At 48.5% G+C, this 18,316-nt stretch overlaps 1 protein-coding gene across 4 annotated transcripts in view; it reads left to right on the forward strand.

Moving 5' to 3' along the window:
* Positions 1-17,534, forward strand: part of PPP1R12B (protein phosphatase 1 regulatory subunit 12B) — a 126,580-nt gene extending 109,046 nt beyond the window's left edge. For all 4 annotated transcript variants that reach the window (XM_072845013.1, XM_072845014.1, XM_072845017.1 and 1 more), the window contains 5 exons: positions 214-358; positions 1,465-1,569; positions 1,835-1,888; positions 4,263-4,313; positions 14,109-17,534. In XM_072845013.1, the coding sequence (XP_072701114.1) occupies positions 214-358; positions 1,465-1,569; positions 1,835-1,888; positions 4,263-4,313; positions 14,109-14,195 (442 nt within the window). In that variant the 3' untranslated portion in view covers positions 14,196-17,534. The remainder of the gene's footprint in view (positions 1-213; positions 359-1,464; positions 1,570-1,834; positions 1,889-4,262; positions 4,314-14,108) is intronic.
* Positions 17,535-18,316: the final 782 nt, after the last annotated feature.

The following is an 18,316-nucleotide window of genomic DNA, read 5'->3' on the forward strand; positions in this document are numbered from 1 at the left end:
TTACTGCCCATGTGGGGTTTGGGCTGATACCCTCTGGATTTTTTCCAGTTTTAAAAGAGCGGTGGCTGCCTGCCTCCAGCAGCCATGCCCTGCTGCGGGGTGGAGGGTGCTCAGCTGGGTCTGCCTCGGCCTCGAGTCCCAGCCGGTCGGGCTCATGCTGGCTGTCCCAAAGTAACAGCGGCTCCACGGTGCTAGATCTTCATTGCGTTTTAGGTTGGAAGCAGCTACGAACCCTACCACCAGTGACTCCTACAGTGATCGTGCCTCCAGCCGCTCCAGTGCCTACACCCGGAGGGAGAACCGGTTAGCCGCCCTCAGCAGCAGAGCAGAAGAGGAGACTAACAGGGACTATAAAAAAGTAGGATTTTTTAAATGTGTTACTGTCACTGCATGCGCCTTAGAAGCTGCCTGTGCTGCAGAAACCTGCCCTCAGAGTCTTTGGAAAGAAAGAGAAAAAGTTTATTTTCATTTTCTCTGTTTCCATTGCTTTTGGAAGTCACACCAGCCTTTTTCAAATGTATGAGCCCTTCAGAGGGTCAAAAAAGGACAAGGGGTGAAAGGACACCGTGCAAAGTCAGATATCTGGGGGAGGGGGATTGAGGAGTCAGGCTGGAGAACTGCTGGGAGGGATTTGCAAGGAGCTAGAAAAGACACTGTTGAGCATGCCAGCATGGCTCAAGCATGCGTATCCCCACAGAATTATTTTTGCTGCTATAACATTCCAGAATTATTTTTTCTATAATCTCTGAAACTTTCAACGTAATCCTTGAAAGGCAGTAAGATGGACTGCCGTGTGCATCTAGTGTCAATGCAAAGACCGCACAAAAAGTAAACAGATTAAGATGACCTTAATTCTGAAATGACTATGATGCTGAAAAGCCTCGCACGGTAAGCAGCACCCCACTCTTCTGCGTGAACATGTCTGGCCAGAAGTGCAAGGCAGTATGCCCAGTTTGTCCTCTTAGAAGGATGGAAATTCTGCTTGTTTGAAGGAATTGAAGGGAAAAAATCCATTGTGGAGTGGCCTAAAATTGTCCTTCTTCCTCCTCCTCTTCAAACTGAAAGCACACAAGAGCAACTGGAGTCTGTTGTGTTGAGGAGCACAACAGAATCATAGGTTCCGATACATCCAGCATACACAACTTAGTACTTCATTATGCTTGGTGGTTTACCTAAATTAAAAACATCCCTTTTCTTTGCCTCTTGGCTGTGTTTAAACACGCTACAAAGTTTAACAGCTGCTTTCCTATTTCATATGAATTACGAAAACACAAGTAAAGCATCCAAGCTAGATCTGTTTGCCCTTCTTCTAATATCCTGACACAGGGGAGCAATGCAAACCCCGCAGCTGCCTCTGCTCAGCACTGAAGACACGCGTCTGCTCGTAGTAGTGCGGCAGAACTGGGTCTGTGCGGTGGCCAAAGAGCAGCCTGGTTAATTGAAATCTTTTGTTTCACGTTTCAGTTATATGAAAGCGCCCTATCTGAAAATCAAAAGCTGAAGTCAAAACTGCAAGAAGCCCAGCTTGAGTTGGCCGACATCAAATCAAAGTTGGAAAAAGCAGCCCAGGTAAGGCAAAAACCGGCTCCTAGACTGGAGAGACTGAGCACCGGCCCACAACAAGCCAGTGCATGTTCCAGCATGGGAAAGGATCTAGCTGCTGGGAGGGAAGATGCTACAGAGGAGACTGTTATTTTTCACAGAAATAAGTGTGAGTGAGTCTGTAAAGGCTGCTTCTTCTCCGGCAAGTGCATCTGTAGGCTATCTAGGCCTTTGTGCAGCATCCTGTGAATGCCTCTCAGTTTTAATAGCTTTCTATTTTTAATTTACATAGCAGAAACAGGAGAAAACTTCTGACCGGTCCAGCATGCTGGAGATGGAGAAAAGGGTATGTGTCTCTGCTTTCTTCTCAGTCGCAATCTTTGCCTCGTGTTGCTCTGCAGGGCATAGTAATTTCTTGAAGGAAAGTGTTAATTAAAAGATAAACTATATTTTTGCCTTGTGGAGCAGTGCACAGTGATAATTGTGTTCTGACCTTTTCAGTGTCTGAGACTTTTCTGCTCTCTTTGCAAATCAGCTTAGTTCTGATTTCTTTCTTTTGTTATAGGAAGCTGCAGACCAACAAATTGTGTTGTATCGTGCTAAGAGACTGTTGGTCCATTATGCTTTAAAATATTCTTGATCCTTATGAATAAAGACTGTTTTGGGGTGGTGGGGGGAACAAGGCAAAACACTAGCTGGGCGTCTGTCTTGTGATTATACTTGAAATCTGAATCTTTGAATGCTCCTTCCTCTTAATTGAGCAGTCAGATTCATTGCAGTAAGCTAAGCTGAATGGGCAGCGTCTGGCTGAGTCTCTGCCTTAAGCAACCATAGCTTCAGTCAGATTGGAAGGGACCCCAGGAGATCGGTAGTGCATCTCAGCAGAGTCAGCCAGGTTAGTCAGGGCTTTGTCCCATCATTTCATGAAGACCTCTGAGTGTTGAGCTTCCACAGCTGCAGCCCCTTCTTCCAGTTTTTAACTATCCTCATAGTGATTTTTTTTTCCTTGTATCTAGTCAGAACCTCCCCTGTTTCAGCTGATGGCCATTACTGCTCATTCGCCCACTGGTTAATTAAACCTGGAGCCTGGCTCCAATTTCTCAGTAACGTCCACTTGCATGTTGGAGGGTCGCCTGGAGGTTCCTCCTAAAGTGTTTTATCTCCTGAATTTTTAGGAGCTTTGCTGGATGGTCAAACCGTGTGTTTAAATTCAATTCATACCATGAAAGACCTTAATTATTTCTATGTAAATGCTTCCTGGGATTTGCCAGATATGGTCCGGAGGAGGTGACGTTCAGGATCCCCACTTTGGACAGAGTTAGGCAGAGCACATCAGCCCTCAGTACAAGTGTGTGATACACCTGCAGGCGCCAGGCTGTGACTGTTGAAGTGACCAAGGTTACTGAAGCTGAGCTGATGCTCAGGCCATGGCACTGCCGTGTAAGCTCAGCTGAGCATCTCTACACCAGTCTGAACCCCGAGCCAGAGATTCTCAAAGCATTGATCCATGTGGGCCTGATTCCTAGATGTGCTTAAAGCAGGCTGAGTGGGGTTATCGAACGTGCAACCACCACTGTCATCTGAACATAGCTGCTGGAGGAAGTCATGACGTGGGTGGAGCTTTTCTTTTGGAAGAAAAAGAGAGTGTGGTGGTCAGAGCACTCGCCCTGAACGGACACCCCAACCAGGGGGAGCTCACACCACGCGTCCCATCTCCCACCCGTGCAATGCTTCCAAGCTGGGGCAATGCCCTGCATCGCTTCTGTTGAATTAGGATCACGACAGCCACAAATACAGATTTCTGAGAGTTAGAGAGAAAAAAAGTGCCCGACTGTTCTCAGTGAAGATGGCATTAGCTGTTTGCAGGACGGCTTACGCATTTTGCACTGACGAATCCCTGGAGGAAGCGTGCTGTGGACAAAAGTGACCCAGAACCCGTCACGCACGGCCACACTCAAAACCTGTGTGTTACTCACTCTCCTGGGCTCATGTTTCTTTGCAGAGGGCAAAGGAGCGGGGCAGAGAGTGTAAAGCCTGTTCCTGACCCATGTTTGCCATTTCCTCCTGCTCAGTGTGCTTTCCTGGGGCGGTTTGAGCCCTCTCATGTTGAAAAAGTCATTGATGGAGTCCAGGTCTCTCCCTCTAGGCAAGGGCTCTACCTGTCCACTGAGGGCACCACCAGTACTCACGTGGCAAAGCCTACCTGTGTAATTGTCAGCTTCCAAAATATACAGGAAGCAGTCAGCTTTACAGCTTTGAAGCTCTAAATTAACTTGGGAGAAGCAGAATTTGCAGGCACCTTTCCCTGTTCGCTGTTTCTTATTTGATGGGCTCGGTGAGTTTTCTCATTGCTTCCTTTAGTGGGGTGCAGTTAAATCCATGGCTTCACCTACAGAGCTCAAAATCACATTACATCAGAAAGTCCTGAAAACTGGGATCACTAAAGGCGGAGGGATAGTTTCACTGAAGGGGTGTGAAGAGAGCTCAGGATCAAGACATCTGCCGAAACGGGCCCAGCGCGTGTTGCCTGCTGGTTTACCAGCTGCCCTGTCCCATCTGATCAGCTCCTGGTTGTAACCTGTGTGTTACTTTGAGATGCTTTTCAGTGAATGCTCCTACAGAAATACAAGACTTATTTTTCTTTAAAATAAGAGAAAATGTGCTGTACGTTTTTCTTTTAAATCCTTGTGACCATCTTTGTTATGAATCCTTGTAAACAGGAGAAGCGAGCCTTGGAGCGGAAACTCTCTGAAATGGAAGAGGAGATGAAGGTAAGAAATAATCTATTCACTTTGTCTATTCTGTTTTTTATGCTTTTGTGTCAACATATTTTATGTTTTTTATGTCTATTCTGTTTAATGTATTTTGGGATTGTAACCCAGGAGTAGGTTATTAAAGGTGTACATGGGAAGGGACTCGTGTTACCTCTGAGCATGTTCCTTTATGCAGTCAGAACTTACTTTAATGGCCATGTTCTCCAAACATGAAATACTAATAAAACTGTCCTACTGTCATTCATCTGACTGCACCATATGTTTAATTTGTTACGCTGTTTGATCTGAGAACTGTGAAAGCTGTTCTCCTTAAATGCTTTCCAAAACTAACCTTTTGTGGCATCGATGAGTTTCAGTGTGCTGCTCCTCTGTGCTCTGAATAGTCTGCAGCCCAAGTTAAGCCGTTGTGGTTCTCTCCAGACGGGTAAGAAGACAAAGCTGGCTTTTGAGATCACGCGCACTAGCCAGGAAAAAACACAGAGTGATTGTATTTCTGTACTCCCTTCCTAAAGCATGTTACTGGAAGGCCGTGTCAGTAAGTCAGCCTGGAATAGATTTCAGCAAAGAGGAATTTGCTTCCTGGTGAAATGTGCAGCATGGCTTACTGTCACGAGACATCCGCCACCGACTGCTCCTTTGCATTCTCCTCTCTCCCGTGGCATTGCTTCGAAGGATGGTTCTCCTCCTGCCGTGTCTTGGATGCCCTGTGAGCACGGGGCTAGCGGGGAGCACTGCAGAGCAGGAAGCAGTGTGTTTCGCCACCTAAGTACACCTAAAATTTCACACTGATTTTGCAGCGTTACATCATTTTACGCTATATTTTAATGCTCGTATTCACAGAATGCCGCCCTTTGCTCTGTGCCCTGCGCTTTGATTCCCTTTGAGCATGACCCAGGTGGGACCAAGCTGCGTTAAGAAGGAAGGACCCCATCTGAGAGCTGTGAGCTCTCCCAGCACGGTGCACTGATGGAAACGATTTCCTGCCACCCTGGAGGAGGTTCCAACTTTATGTTTCTGTTTGAATCTTCTTATATTTACCAAGTGTACATGTGTGAAAGGACCCATTGGCTTGTGCTGCATCTTCTACTGCAATAAGTAGCAGAACTATTTGGTGGAGTCTTTCTGTAAAAGCTCTCTTGTTCTTTCACAGAGGAGAAAATAACTGTGGATGTGCTAGCCAGAAGGGGAAGGAGAAAGGACTGAATATGCCTAAATTCCAAATTCTTTGTTCGCTGAACAGGTAGCAACCTTTAACTCCAGAATGACCTTCCTGTAATTACAGAAATACAGCCTTCAAGAGCAAATGCAGGCAGTAGCAGTTTGTGTTGTTTCTTCAGCTATGCAGATCACTCTGCAAACCAGCTCAGTCCATGGAGTAAAAAGACAAATTGGTGTCCTCTAGTGGCCTGTCGGTTTTTGAACATTTACATTCGGAAAGCAATTGATGCAATGCCAATTTACGTTCGGAAAGCAATTGATGAAAGAAGGTGCCTGTAGGAAACGTTGGACGCAGCCGAAGCGCCTTTGGTTCAGGTAGTCCGGAGCTGCAGACTGATGGAAGCCAAGATGGTGCAAAACGAGAAGCACCGCTAGAAGTTTGACATGTTCTTATATTGCCCTGAAGCTGCTGGTCACTGCTGGAGACGTGAGCTAAAGGAGCCTGTGGTCTAGCTGAAAATGAGCTATGCGGTCCTCGAGAGTGGTACTTACTCTTTGCTCTCTGCTGCGTTCTTGCTGCATTGAACAACCAAAGTGGCCCTTAGTTCGTAGAATATATAGAGGTGACATTTGAAAATCTGTTTTCTGGGGTTCTGCTATGTTTCCACTACTTTTTGCAAAAAGTCGAGCATGTGGTGAGTACCTGTGTGCGGTGTGACACGCCTTCCTTGACAGCCACTCAATAAAAGGAGTAGAAAATCTCTGAAGATAAAGAAGTTGAACTGGACAAGTCCATAAGGAAAGCACTTTTGTGTCCACTTACACCATGCCTTAAAGCAGGAGTCAGCCCAGCTGTGTTTACCTAGAATGAGATAACCTCCGCAGAGCATCTGCGTTAATCCCTAGCGTACAAGTCGAGCCAGGAAAACAAATCTATTAATTCTGGTTAGACTTTCATTCCTGCTTGTTGTGCTAGCTGAATAGCTGTTGAGCAGAATCAGAAGGAATAAGTGACTTACGCAAATCCACCAGTTTCCTTTAACGTGGAGAGCAGCAACGAGAAACAGCCAAACATGCCAGGTTATTAGGTCTCAGGTAATGCTGTGGGTTTTGGGATTCTTCCCACTGGTCTTTGAATCGAACCAGTCCAGCATGGCTCACATCCAGCTTTTTGATCCTGGGGTGTCTGTGTCCAGTTCTGTGCATCAGATGTCCTGGCCCGGGCTTTCCTCTTCTTGCAGCTGCCTTCTTAGGAAGAGGAGGCACAGCAGTGGTCACAGGAAGGTCCTGGGTTTCTGTGACAGAAACACTTTGTACTTGAGGTAACAAGCTTTGTTCCTTTCATGAGTTTAACCACTGCTAACGAAGCAATCAAGAAATGGAGAGGAGCAGGACAAACTCAGTGATCTCAAAGAAGTCTTTGTGCCAGAGCTGCTCCTGCAGACGTGCTCTTGCGAAGGTGACAGAGCGGCGCAGCATTTTCCTAAGTGACTGCAGAATTTGACTGGAGATACAGCAACTTGGCTGAGGAAGGAGAAAGAAAATTAGCATTTGCACTGAACTGAATTCAATGCCAAGTGCCTGAGGTCCCAACTTAACACAGCAATTTTTCCTGAAGGTCACAGAAGCTTCTTTATTCCGTAGCAGCACTGCACCTCCTGGCTTTGTACATTGTGCATGCTTTGGGCATTTTTATTTCCCCTAATGTTGCAGGCACAAAATCCTTTAATTGTAGGCAGGTACAGCTGAACTGAGAAACCTGCTTTCGGTAAGCCAAGTATCAAGCAGAGTGATAAGCAATCACAGCGGTATCGTCCAGATTCTGGTCTTCGCCCTTGGCTTCAGTCCCAGCTTCCCGGCCTTTGCTAGGTTTCTTGGATAAATAAAAGGCTGTCCTACCTGCAGCACACAGTCATTTTTACATAAGTGATCCTTTTTATCGTCTGTGGCAGTGTGCTGAGGCTGAGCTGCATCTGATCGTGCCATGCTGAGGTTTCGTGCTATATTGGTATGGAAAAATAAAGGTGGTCTCTGAAATGATCACAATCCTTTCCATCCCGTCTAGCATGGCACCCCGTTTTACATATGTTTGATGTTTTCTGCCAGCCAGATGCTCAGCTGTGTTCCCTGTGATAAAACAGAGGACGTTTATAATCCATGATACCACCAAAACAAATGGCTTTTCCGGTATGAACCATCCTCTGGCGGCTCCTGGGTGTGATTTATCACAGGACAGACGTGTGATGTCCGTCTGTGTCCTCACCGAGCGCAGGAGGAGCAGGCATAGCTCGGGTGGGTTAAGTGATGGATAGATGGCTGAGATTTGGTGAGAGGGGATCTCACTGCCGAGACGTCCCTGAAGCTCTCCTGCAGTTTGTTGGCTGTAGCTCCGTCTCAGGACCTGTTGATTATCCAGTGTCAGAACTGCATTGGTGTAGTCCAAGTAGGAGGAGCTGTTTTGTCAGTTTGATGCTCTTGGGGGGCTTAAACCCCATTCTTTGCTGACTCCCTGCACTCACCTACCTTGCTCCCCTTGGTTTTGCAAGGCTTTTGGACAAGGTATTGATTCCTTAACAGGGAGCAGAGGTAGTGCTTTTGGGTAGCTAGAATCGAGCTGATGGATGGGGGCTACACAAAATACTTCTCTTTTACACAGAAATGAACCCTTGGACAAAATGTCCTGGGATGCAGCAGGTTCCTCGCCAACTGCAGCCAGCTCCACGTCATGCCAGCTGGGTGGAAGTTCACGCAAGTTCTTCGTATCACAGTAGATTTGCCCGTGCTGCTTTTGGTTAAGGACAGACAGTGACCTCCCTTTGAGCTCTTTCTGCTAATTAAATGGCAGAAAGGAATCCCCTTCCCAGTAGACCTTTCCCTCCATCTCCTTCCCGCCGTTGCAAGCTGACGAGTAGGAGGACACAGGGAAGAGCATGTTGGTTTGCGGGCAGGACAGAAGCTGCTTTGGTTCTGGGCTGGGATTTTTTCACTTGAACTTAAAACTACTCTTCTCGCAGATGTTTCCCTTCCTGCCTTCCCCCTGCCCAGTGTCTGTGCTCCCTCCACCATGGAGGAGAGTTTCTCGTTCACGTGGCCCCGCTGCCTGACGAGCTGTCGGGAGGACGGAGGGACGGGACGCTGCTCAGAAAGCAGCTCTGCAGCCCTCAGCATGTCCTGGCACCCGCGCTTGGTATAAATGTCCAGCACATGGTTTCGCTTTAGCATCACTGGGAATAATGTCGTCCTTGTAGAAATGGTGATGTCTGCATGGCTTTTACCATTTTCCAATTTTGCCTTTCTCGTTGCTTTTATGTTCTGTATCTCCCCATTGCCGCTATACCTGTGCTAGCTCCAGCTTTGGGGCTTGATTTCTATACCATCCTTTGCCCACTTTTTTCTTTTGTAACCAAGAATGCCATGTTTTCACATGCCTCCATTCAAACTCCTCTAGTTAAAATGAGCGGTTGAAGGTTTTGACTTTTCACCTCTGGAGATCAGAGATAAATTGAGCCCCGTGACAGAGAAGAGTTGAATCTGGGCAGGGGTGAAAAACCCACACACGCCCCAGGACTGAAGCCTGAGCAGACCCAAGAGGCATCACTCGGGTGCCGCAGGGACGAGGGATGCGAGCAGACACGGTACGTGTCTCCGTGGTCTGCTGTAGGACAGTGACACTTTCAGGTGCTTCAGTCTGTGCCTTTAAAATCTCCCATGAAGCTCTGATCACGCTTTGCTACGCAAGACTGCTTTAGCTTTTAGAGATACATGAAGAAAAGGAGTTTTAAAGAAATTATCAGTTGCTGGCAGTGTTTTCAAAGCCTGTGTAGGTGGTAAGTCAATAGTGATAGTTCTCTCAGTAGTTCCTAAGTCCAGGGACTGTGTGCTGCTGGAGCTCACTGTCTGGGTAAGCTAGAATATAACCTGCAAGAGACTGTCCTGCTTTGTGGTGGGAAATCCCTTTATTTGACCTTTTTAAAAGCTTTGGGGGCCCCTGGAGAAAGGGATGGTTCCCAAAACATCCTCGGTGGTAGTAAGGCTTTGCCCATACGCGTCTGAGCTGCTGCCCATCCAGCACTCACTGCTACTAATTTTTCTTTTATTGTCTTTTTTTCTTTTACTGCTTGTGGACTAAATTCATGTTTCTGTGCCCTTTTGTCTTCGTGGTGTGTTTTCTCTGTATTTTTCTGTCCACTCCTCTCACTCTCTGCAGAATCTCCACCAGCTCAAACAGATTCACACTCTGAGGCAGATGAATGAGCAACTGCTGGCTGAAAACAGGGCTCTGACCCGGGTCGTAGCCAGACTTTCTCTGCCTGCCAAGCCCTCCGAATCAGAGGAGCTGTAGCTGCTTTCCCTCCGGCTCATCTCGCCTCCCTCTTCCACTCTTCAGGCAGGTCTCCGCTCCCTTGGCCGGGCTGTTCCCCCTCGCCTCGTTGCTCTCGAGGATGTCTCGTGAAGCTTGCGGCTCAAAAGCAGCATGTGGCAAAGGATCCTCTGAAAGCCAAAAGCATGGTGTTACTGCCCGCTGAAGGCAGGGTTTTGCTGGAGGCTCTGTTCAGTCCTGCTGACTTTCGCTCTGCTTGGCAGATGATGCTGACCTCGCCGTTTTACTAACCGGCCGCGTCGGGGGGTTGCCTTGTCTATGTGGGACACCAGCTGGGAGAGAAATAGGAGGACGTGCTCCCCGCCTTGACACGAGGGCGTAGGGCTGGGTGGATGGCACTGAGACGGCTACTGAGGAGTGATGGATCGGCTGCTTCCCTGTGGCTTGACGCTGGCAAATGGCTTTGGGGTGGCTTCTCCGTGCCAATGGGTTAGCCAGTAGCCCTTTCCCCATTACCCTACCTCGAAATAGGTGTTTTGTGCTATGTGTCTGCTCATAATACAGTTCTTTTTTAACCGGACTTAGTTCAGTGAGAAGCTGGCACCCAGAAAATAAGATTATCCAAAGTCAAAATGAACAATCTAATAAATTTCTAGGGATGTTATGAAAAGTGCACATTTTACACAGGAAAGTGATTTTTAGAAACCTACAACTGGGCAGTCCTCAGCAGGTTTTCTTGGTCACTTGAGCAAAGAGAACAAGCTCCTTCCCTCATTTTAAAGAGAGTCTGAGTTCAGTTTTTGCGTCCGAGTTCACAGGCTGCAGCATCCCCTCTGCCTCCTGCGGTCCGGCTGCGAGGCAGGTGAAGCGATCGGAGGCCGACCAGATCCACTTTCTTTTTTCATCTTGTGTTTTAAATTCAGTGCAGAGCAATTAGTGTTTGAAATCCAAGGACAAGCCTTCCGTAAGCTTTGCCCTCGCACATCACGCAGTTAAATTACATCCTTTCTTGCTACTTCATTGGTTCAGTGCTAAAATAAAGCTGTAGATGCTTCTTTCTCAGGGCCCTACCTGTCTTTTGCAGGTTAGTAGGGATATTCAGGCCCCTTCAGACAACTTTTTTTTAAAAAAGGGAAGAAGCCGTATGCTCTCGTGGGCTGGAAGTAGCACTAAGGTATAAAAAAAAATCTATTCTTAGCACACAAATTATATCAAGGATGATTAACCGTAGAAACAAACTAACCAGGGGAATTGTGGCTTCCCCTTTCCGGGAGTCTCAGTTCAAGACCACACGTGCATCACAGGCTGAGAGAGGGGGTGTTTCGTGTTATGTGGCCTGAATCTGCAGATGGTCAGATTAAGTGATCTCACCATTTTTCTGGTTTAAATCTGCAAAAGTATTCTTAAACCTGTCACTGACTCATTCCTTCTCACAAGCGGTGAGTTTAAGTCATTCTCCTTCCCAACATGGTTTGAGATCTGAGAGGGAAAATTGAGCAAAACTATTTCCAGACTCAGAGAAGTAATGTTTCACAAACTGTAAGTCACCGGTCTCTCTTCTTCTCCTAGGAAATATTTGCATTATCGCTTTCCCCCTGCTAACACCCGTCTGCTCTGACATGCCTTGTCTCTCGTGCAGGCTGGCTGAGACCGGGTGGACTGATCCTTCCCAGCTTGCTTATAGGTTTGCAGTTCACTGCTGGTGTCCGAGCTGGAGAAGAGCCGCGTGTCTGCAAGTGCTGCTGATTTTTTTTCAACTCTTCTAGTAGGTCTAACAGAGGACATTGCTGGTACCTGTAAACCTTGTCTCACCGTTGTCTGTAGGCATAATAGCTGTACAGTAATGTCACTGTTTTAAACTCTGACAGATTTACCACAGTCTTGCAGCAGTGGTGCTTTTCAAAGAGTCTCATTTTCCAAAATCCACATAATTTCTGAAGTGCCACCTTCTCCGGTGTCACAGGTAACACACCACGCCGCTGCTTGGACCAGCCTCTAGCCCAAAACTCACTTTACACTGATGCTGCATCACAGTCAGCTTCACCATCCCCTGCGGGCTGTGCCGCATCCCTCCTTACCATTTCCAAAGAGACATTTATAAAGCTTCCGTTTTCAGGCCCCTGCATTACCAGCCCGCTTCGTGTGCGGTTTATTTTACCCGACTTGAAGCTGCTTTGCTTCAAAGGGAGGAATGCCCTTGGCCTGGGAGGAATGAAATTGTATAAGGTTGATTTTTAGTTTTCAGAAAGCGTCACTGGAAACTGATGGAGTGGGGTTACAGCTGGGAAACTTTTCAAGACGCACTTGCTTTACATGTACTTGTGCTCCTTCCTTTTCAAATAAATCACCAAAGTTGCATTGAAGCATGTGTGTAAGGCATAGCCACCATCTGAGCTTCCAGTGAGCTGTAGAACCGGGGTGGTTGCTCTCTGATGTTGCTTCTGTGAACCTGTGACAGATGATCTCTACCAAAGCAAGTGGCAGAACTTCTTATCCCTACCTCATTGCAGCGATGGACACATTCAAGACTGCAAGGCCACCCCAAGCAGTGATGCAGAGAGGACAGGGACTGTCCGTCTGCAGACCCCAAGAGGTGGTTGAGCTGTGGCAGTGCACTGGACGGGGAGGCACCGTGCTGTGTTGTGGGTGTTAGATGAAGCTCAGGAGGAAACGGAGGAGTGCAGAGTGAGACAGCAAGCGCTCTCCCTGTTTCTCTGGGCTCCTGAGCACTTTGGTGATGGGCGATGCCTCTCATTTGGCTGTGAGAAATTGCATAAGGAGTGATGACTGCTCTTCTGGTGACAGCCCTGTTATGGAGATGTGCCTGTCGCACCACCACTCCGTCCAGTGAGACGCTTCTAAGCATCAGTAGCTGAAGCTCCGGCCAGCCCATCACGTAGTTTTACCCTTTCCCCAATATCCCGCCATGCTGCACTTTCCCCCTCCTCTCTTGCAAAACCTCCTGTCTGCAGCATCCAGCACCAGCGGGGACGGGGTTGGGCGCGCTGGGGCCAGGCATGGCTTGGCCTGACTGTGAAAGGAGGGAATTGCTCCGGCAGGAGCAGGGGGAGCTGGCGTCCGCCCCGGGAGCTGCCTGCGCTCGGTGGCGGTGGTCGTGTAGGTGGAAGGGGCTGCAGATGAGAGGAACGGGCAGGAGGTTGTGGTCAGAGCTGAAATGCCAGCTTAGGAGGAAGGACAAGGTTTAGTGGGGATTTTGAATTTGGGGGAATTCCTCTGAGATCCACCTTGGCAGAGAGAAGTAATGGCTGAGCTCATACCGGTGCCGTTCGTGCCTGCGTGTGACCCCACTCCACCCTGGCTTGTTCCAGCAGGCTCTGGGGCTGGTCGCCGGTCACCCTCAGGGCTGCTGGCACCCGTGGTGTGAGTTACACCTTCTGTGTCACGCCCCGAGACGGGCAGCACGGGGTCTCCTTCCGGTCCCCGAACGGCTGGGGACAGTCCACTGAAGGTCACCCGCCTGCAGGGTGGGAAGCAAGGGGAGCTGGGAGCTTTTTTTGTCAATGAGAAATGCTGGAAAGGTTTTGTCGAAGCTATTTCTTCCTCTATTTCCAACTAAAAGCTCTTTGGCTTTTGTCTGTGTTGCGACCCTTGGTTGAGCTCCAGCATTCAGAACTGAGCACCAAGGAGGTCTCTCCAGCGTCAGTATGTTCTACCAGTGCTCTGGCCGTGGCATGCGCGTTTGCACTAAATGTCTATGAGGTCCCAAAGAGATCTGGTTTTATTCTAAAGAGATTTTGCAAGCCAGGCTTGGTGCAGTCCTGAGTTAGAATTTCAAACCTTTGTTTTCCCCTCTAGTCCTGGCAAAATGGAACAAACAAATCAGAAGAAACAGCTTTATAGTTTTCTGCTGAGCCCTATATAGCCTCTGGGAACAGGTTTGGGATGAAACAGCTCAGAAATGGTTCCTGCCCTCCCAGCCTGGTCCTGACCTAGTGCTGAGGCCACGGCATCGCTTCTCACCTCGGGCTTTCCCAGCTCCAGGGGCTCCCTGGCTCTCTGCTGTGCTCAAGTCCCCTCTCGACCCCTCCACACCTGATGCCCGGTTTGTAAAAAATCCTGGAGATGTTATGGAGAAATTATGGACATTAAAAGTGCACTGGGTGGAGGGTGTGCAGTAAGGAAAGCTCTGCACGCTGCTGTGGCACGTCAGTGGTGAGAAGGACGCAAGCCAAGCATCCAGCTGCTGCCCTGGCCGCAGGGATGCCACGTCCCTGCTGTTCCCTCTGAGCCGTAGGGCTTGTCCGGCCGGCAGTGCCGAGTTGTAATCCCACCTTGTCTTTGTCTCTCTGCAGATTTTGACAGAGCTGAAGTCAGACAACCAAAGGCTGAAGGATGAGAACGGAGCCCTCATTCGTGTCATCAGCAAGCTCTCCAAATAGGAAGCCTGAGCAAAGGCAGAATGAAGAGGGGTGCCCTACACGAGCTGCCAACCCCGCCACCAAGCCCTACCCCCCTCTTTTCCTCCTGTCAAAAGTACAGCAAGCATTTCAGCCATGGGATCAATCTGTCACACCTGCCTTTGCCCTGCCCTTTGCTGTACATTCCCTTTCAGCCCTTATTTCCCCCACAACACACACCCCTGCCATTTTATTATTTTTAATTTAAGCATGTTGTGGTATCTCGGACATTTTATTCAAGGGAGAAGAGAAACGTGAGGACTGGGTTTGAGCTGCCAAAACTTCTTCTTCCAGAAGCCCAGTATTTGGTGTTGGACTCTGATCTGGAGTAGGTAGCTCCTACTTCAAAAAGTGACGCCTAAAGAACTAATCTTTAGGTTTACAGGTGGGAAATGTGAACATGGGCTGGGACTCTGAGGATGCACGTCAACCCACCCAAGATGTGGGACTCTGGTTAAAATGTGATGCTGTGAAAGCCACCAGGCTTGATTTCTGTAACAAGCTGACGACAGCTGCTTTGCACAGAGACCTTCTTCTTTCACCCCAGTAAACCAAGTCTTCTATTTAATATAAGATTTCGAACCTGTTCAGTAACATCAGCGCTGACTTTCGGCGTCAGACGCCTTATCCCTCACCCTGCCTTTCCTCTGCAGCCTGGGTGATTTGGTAGCACGTTGTATCCTTCCAGGGCTCCTGTCTCAGTAGTTAGTGGCATCTGCTAATTGCATCTGGACTCTTGGTCCTCAGGATAGGATGCATCACAGATACTTGCCAAGCTTTCTGGAGGACAAGCTTGAACCCCTGGAGATCCTCTGCTGCTTTCACATGCATATGAGTGTGCATCACCTTGCAGGGAGCTGGGCCCCCCAGCTGGGCCCACCAGAAACCAGCCTCCCCGTCCTAACAGCCATCAGGGACATTTTCCTTCTATCTTCATGAAGACAGAGCCCTGTAGAGGAGTCTGGTCTGGTATTTCAGGTACCTTGCTTTGGTTTGCAGCAGGAGGCTGACCAAGTGAAAGGCAGCACTGGTTTGTTTGTAGAGAGAGGGCATGCCAGAGTCCAGTCCCACCCACCCATCTGTTGGTGAAGAAGCTTGGCTCAGCTGGGTTTCAAGGCAGAGGAGCATGAAGCAGTGATCACTTGTCCTCCCACGTGCCTTGGAAAGGTGTGGATGCATTGGTGTCAGAGGGACAAGGAGCTACCCTTGGGCGTGCTGGTAACTGTATCGCTAGGATGAAAGTCTTTTAATCTGTGAGAAGCTTGCATAAGCCTTGACCTTGAAGGAAACCTCAAAAAAACCCTCTTTAATGTTATATGTACTCAGAACAGTTTGAAATTGTTCTCTCTATGGGCATTTAGACAGTGGCTCCTCTACGTGCTGTGTGATTTTGATGATAGCAGCAGTAACCTGTCATCAGATCTGTTGAGCTTCCCCTTAATAGACTCCTCTCGAACGACACCTTCCCTCTCAGAGACTTCTTGCTGTATCCAAACCACTTTCCCATCTACATCCTTCCATATTTTCCTTTCATTTCCTTTGTCCTTTGATTTCCCTGCTCCGTCTGGCTGAGAGTTGCAGTCTCAGTCACTGAACTTGGAGGTTGCCATGAAGAAGTCCTGCCTACGTTCCCGGGCACCTCTGCTGACTGTGTGCTTGTGGCTCCCACCAGGCTGGTGGGACTCTTTCCACTATGAGAGATAGATGAGATACTTGAACATGAGCATAATTCTTGAGCTTGTTCAACAGGGTAAAATTTATCTCTATCAGTCAATCCTGGGCTTTTTGGAACCTTTTGCTGGTTATTGCGTCAGAAAGCATGTTTATTTTCCTCTCCCTTGCATTTTTTTCTTTTTTTTTTTTTTCCTAATTCGCCATTTTTTCCCCTTCCCCTCCCCGTCCTGCCTGTTTCCACCTCTCTTGCTCTTCCTAGAGCTGCTGGTTTTTCCCCAGGCAGCTCTAGACAGAGGTTCCTCTTCCACCGCTCTTCAGCCAGCGGAGCTGTTTGTGCACGGCATGAGATGCCGTTTCTCCTGGTACACTGAGGCCCTTCCTCTGCTGCTGTGCTTTGGGGAGGAAGAGACCAAAGCTGGTAATGGCATCAGGGTTTCTGCAGAGCACTGCCTAAGCCAGGCATCCTTTTTATATTACTTTATTTTAACCCTGCTATATTTAACAGCTTTAAGTCTTGAGATCCGGTCAATGCTTTTTCTGCACGCCATTCCCACTTGGTGCACTCTTTATGTGAGTACTTCTGCGGTTCTTGATGTTTTTTCTCTTGGTGACCCACTCCGCGCTTCAGACTTGGGCTCTCTCAGCTCTAAACAGGAGTCCAGTCCCTTCTGTGCCACGCAGAGAAGAAGATACTCACCTGCTGGGGCTGCTGGTGGCTGGCGCAGCGCTGGCGTGCCAACGCGTGCGTCTCAGGTCGTGCATCCCAGCAGGACGAGGGACGAGATTTCAGACTAAAGATCCTGTTCTTCTCACGAGGCAGGTTCCTGGCAGCGTGAAGAAGCTTGGAATCTGTTTTAGGGAGAGGGTTCAACCCAATCTGACAAATCCATCCTGCACTGACGTTTTGCCCCTTCCTACCAGGACACTCATTGCGTTTTATGCTAAGGAACAGTATGCAAAGGGTGCGGAAGGCTTAGTTCCTCTGCGTGGCACCTTGCAAAGCCAAACCACTTCAGATGAAGTGTCTGCTTAGCACTGGATTATCCCCCTGAACTCTGACTAGGGTAGAGGACCCGCCAACAGTTTAGTCTTGCTGACTAGCCAAAGCTGTGAGTATTTCGTGATGACGATGCAATTGCAAACCAAATTCTTGACAATGAATTTTTTTTGGTCTCACTTAATGCCTGACATAACCAGTGCACTGAGGAGGTAACGAATAGGACACCTTGCACTCTGCGCTTGGGACAGAGTGCAAAGCAAGCAGTTTTTAAAACTGATCCCTATTTGAACCAGAGCATTTGCCAGACGTGATCTCCATTGGAGAACACAAGCTTTTTTTCTAAGCAATTGCTTGGGGTGAATTCATTTTTATTGCTTGGGGTGAACCCGCCTATTGTGGCTGCGAGTTTGATGATGGCTCTTTGTAAATAAACTCCTTGGAGAAGCAGGACTAGCTTACAAGATGGGGAGAGAATGTATTTTTATGCAACTTTTGAGTGGCCTTTCAAACCCTGAGATGAATGATTTGTTTTACTGGTTGTTGTTATATAGTATTATAAGTATTATGTGTTTGAAAGTTTGGGAATAATATCCACATCTATGATGCTTGTAAACACAACAGTATTTATAAATGAATAAAATAAGAGTTGATAAAATAGAATATTTGACTTTGCTTCCGTCTTTCTGGAGCTGCAAGTTGCTTAGCCTAAAATGTCCTGTCTCTCCCCAAATTTCCGTAGTGCGATAGTATCAATCGTCTGTAAAAGCACAAATGCTCTGCAGCTACGTACCTGCTGCAGTTACACCACGGGAATGGCAACGCTCCCCTGCACGTCCCTGAAAGCCATCCACGAGCCAGGAGGGCCAACGGGAGAGGGTCCCATCTGATGCCTCTGAACCACAACGGGGTTCAGGCCCATCTCCCCCCACGATGCCAAGCTCTGTATTTGCTCTGCTCAGGACCTTCGTCAGGACAAACCCGTAGCAAAGACATGGGCGTTTGTGCCACGTCTTGGAGCCTTTGTCCCCAGTGAGGTTGCTAGAATCTCTGCATGTTTCAGCCTTCGGAGGTGGTTACTGCAGCTTGAGCTCTTCCCCTTGGGTTTAGGGACATCCAGCACCTCTGCAAAGCAGGGCAGGACCTAAACATGCATATATGGACCAAACTGTATGTGCTGGGGGTGAAGAATTTGGTGGGGACCTGTGATATCTTCCCACCTGCACCCCACGTCTGGGCCAGCCACGATCAGCCAGGGCACCAGGGCTCAAGGCTGCCTGGAGACATCCCCACCATGCGCGTGAGCACACTCGTGTTTCCGGGGGACCGGGGCCCTCGCAGGGTTCCCCTCACACCTCCATCCCTCCATCGTCCCTGGGCTCACAGCCCTGGGACCTGCCCCCCGCCACGGGTGCCCCACTGAGCCCCAGCA

Source organism: Ciconia boyciana, chromosome 23 (assembly GCF_034638445.1).
Source record: "Ciconia boyciana chromosome 23, ASM3463844v1, whole genome shotgun sequence".
Taxonomy (NCBI): domain Eukaryota; kingdom Metazoa; phylum Chordata; class Aves; order Ciconiiformes; family Ciconiidae; genus Ciconia; species Ciconia boyciana.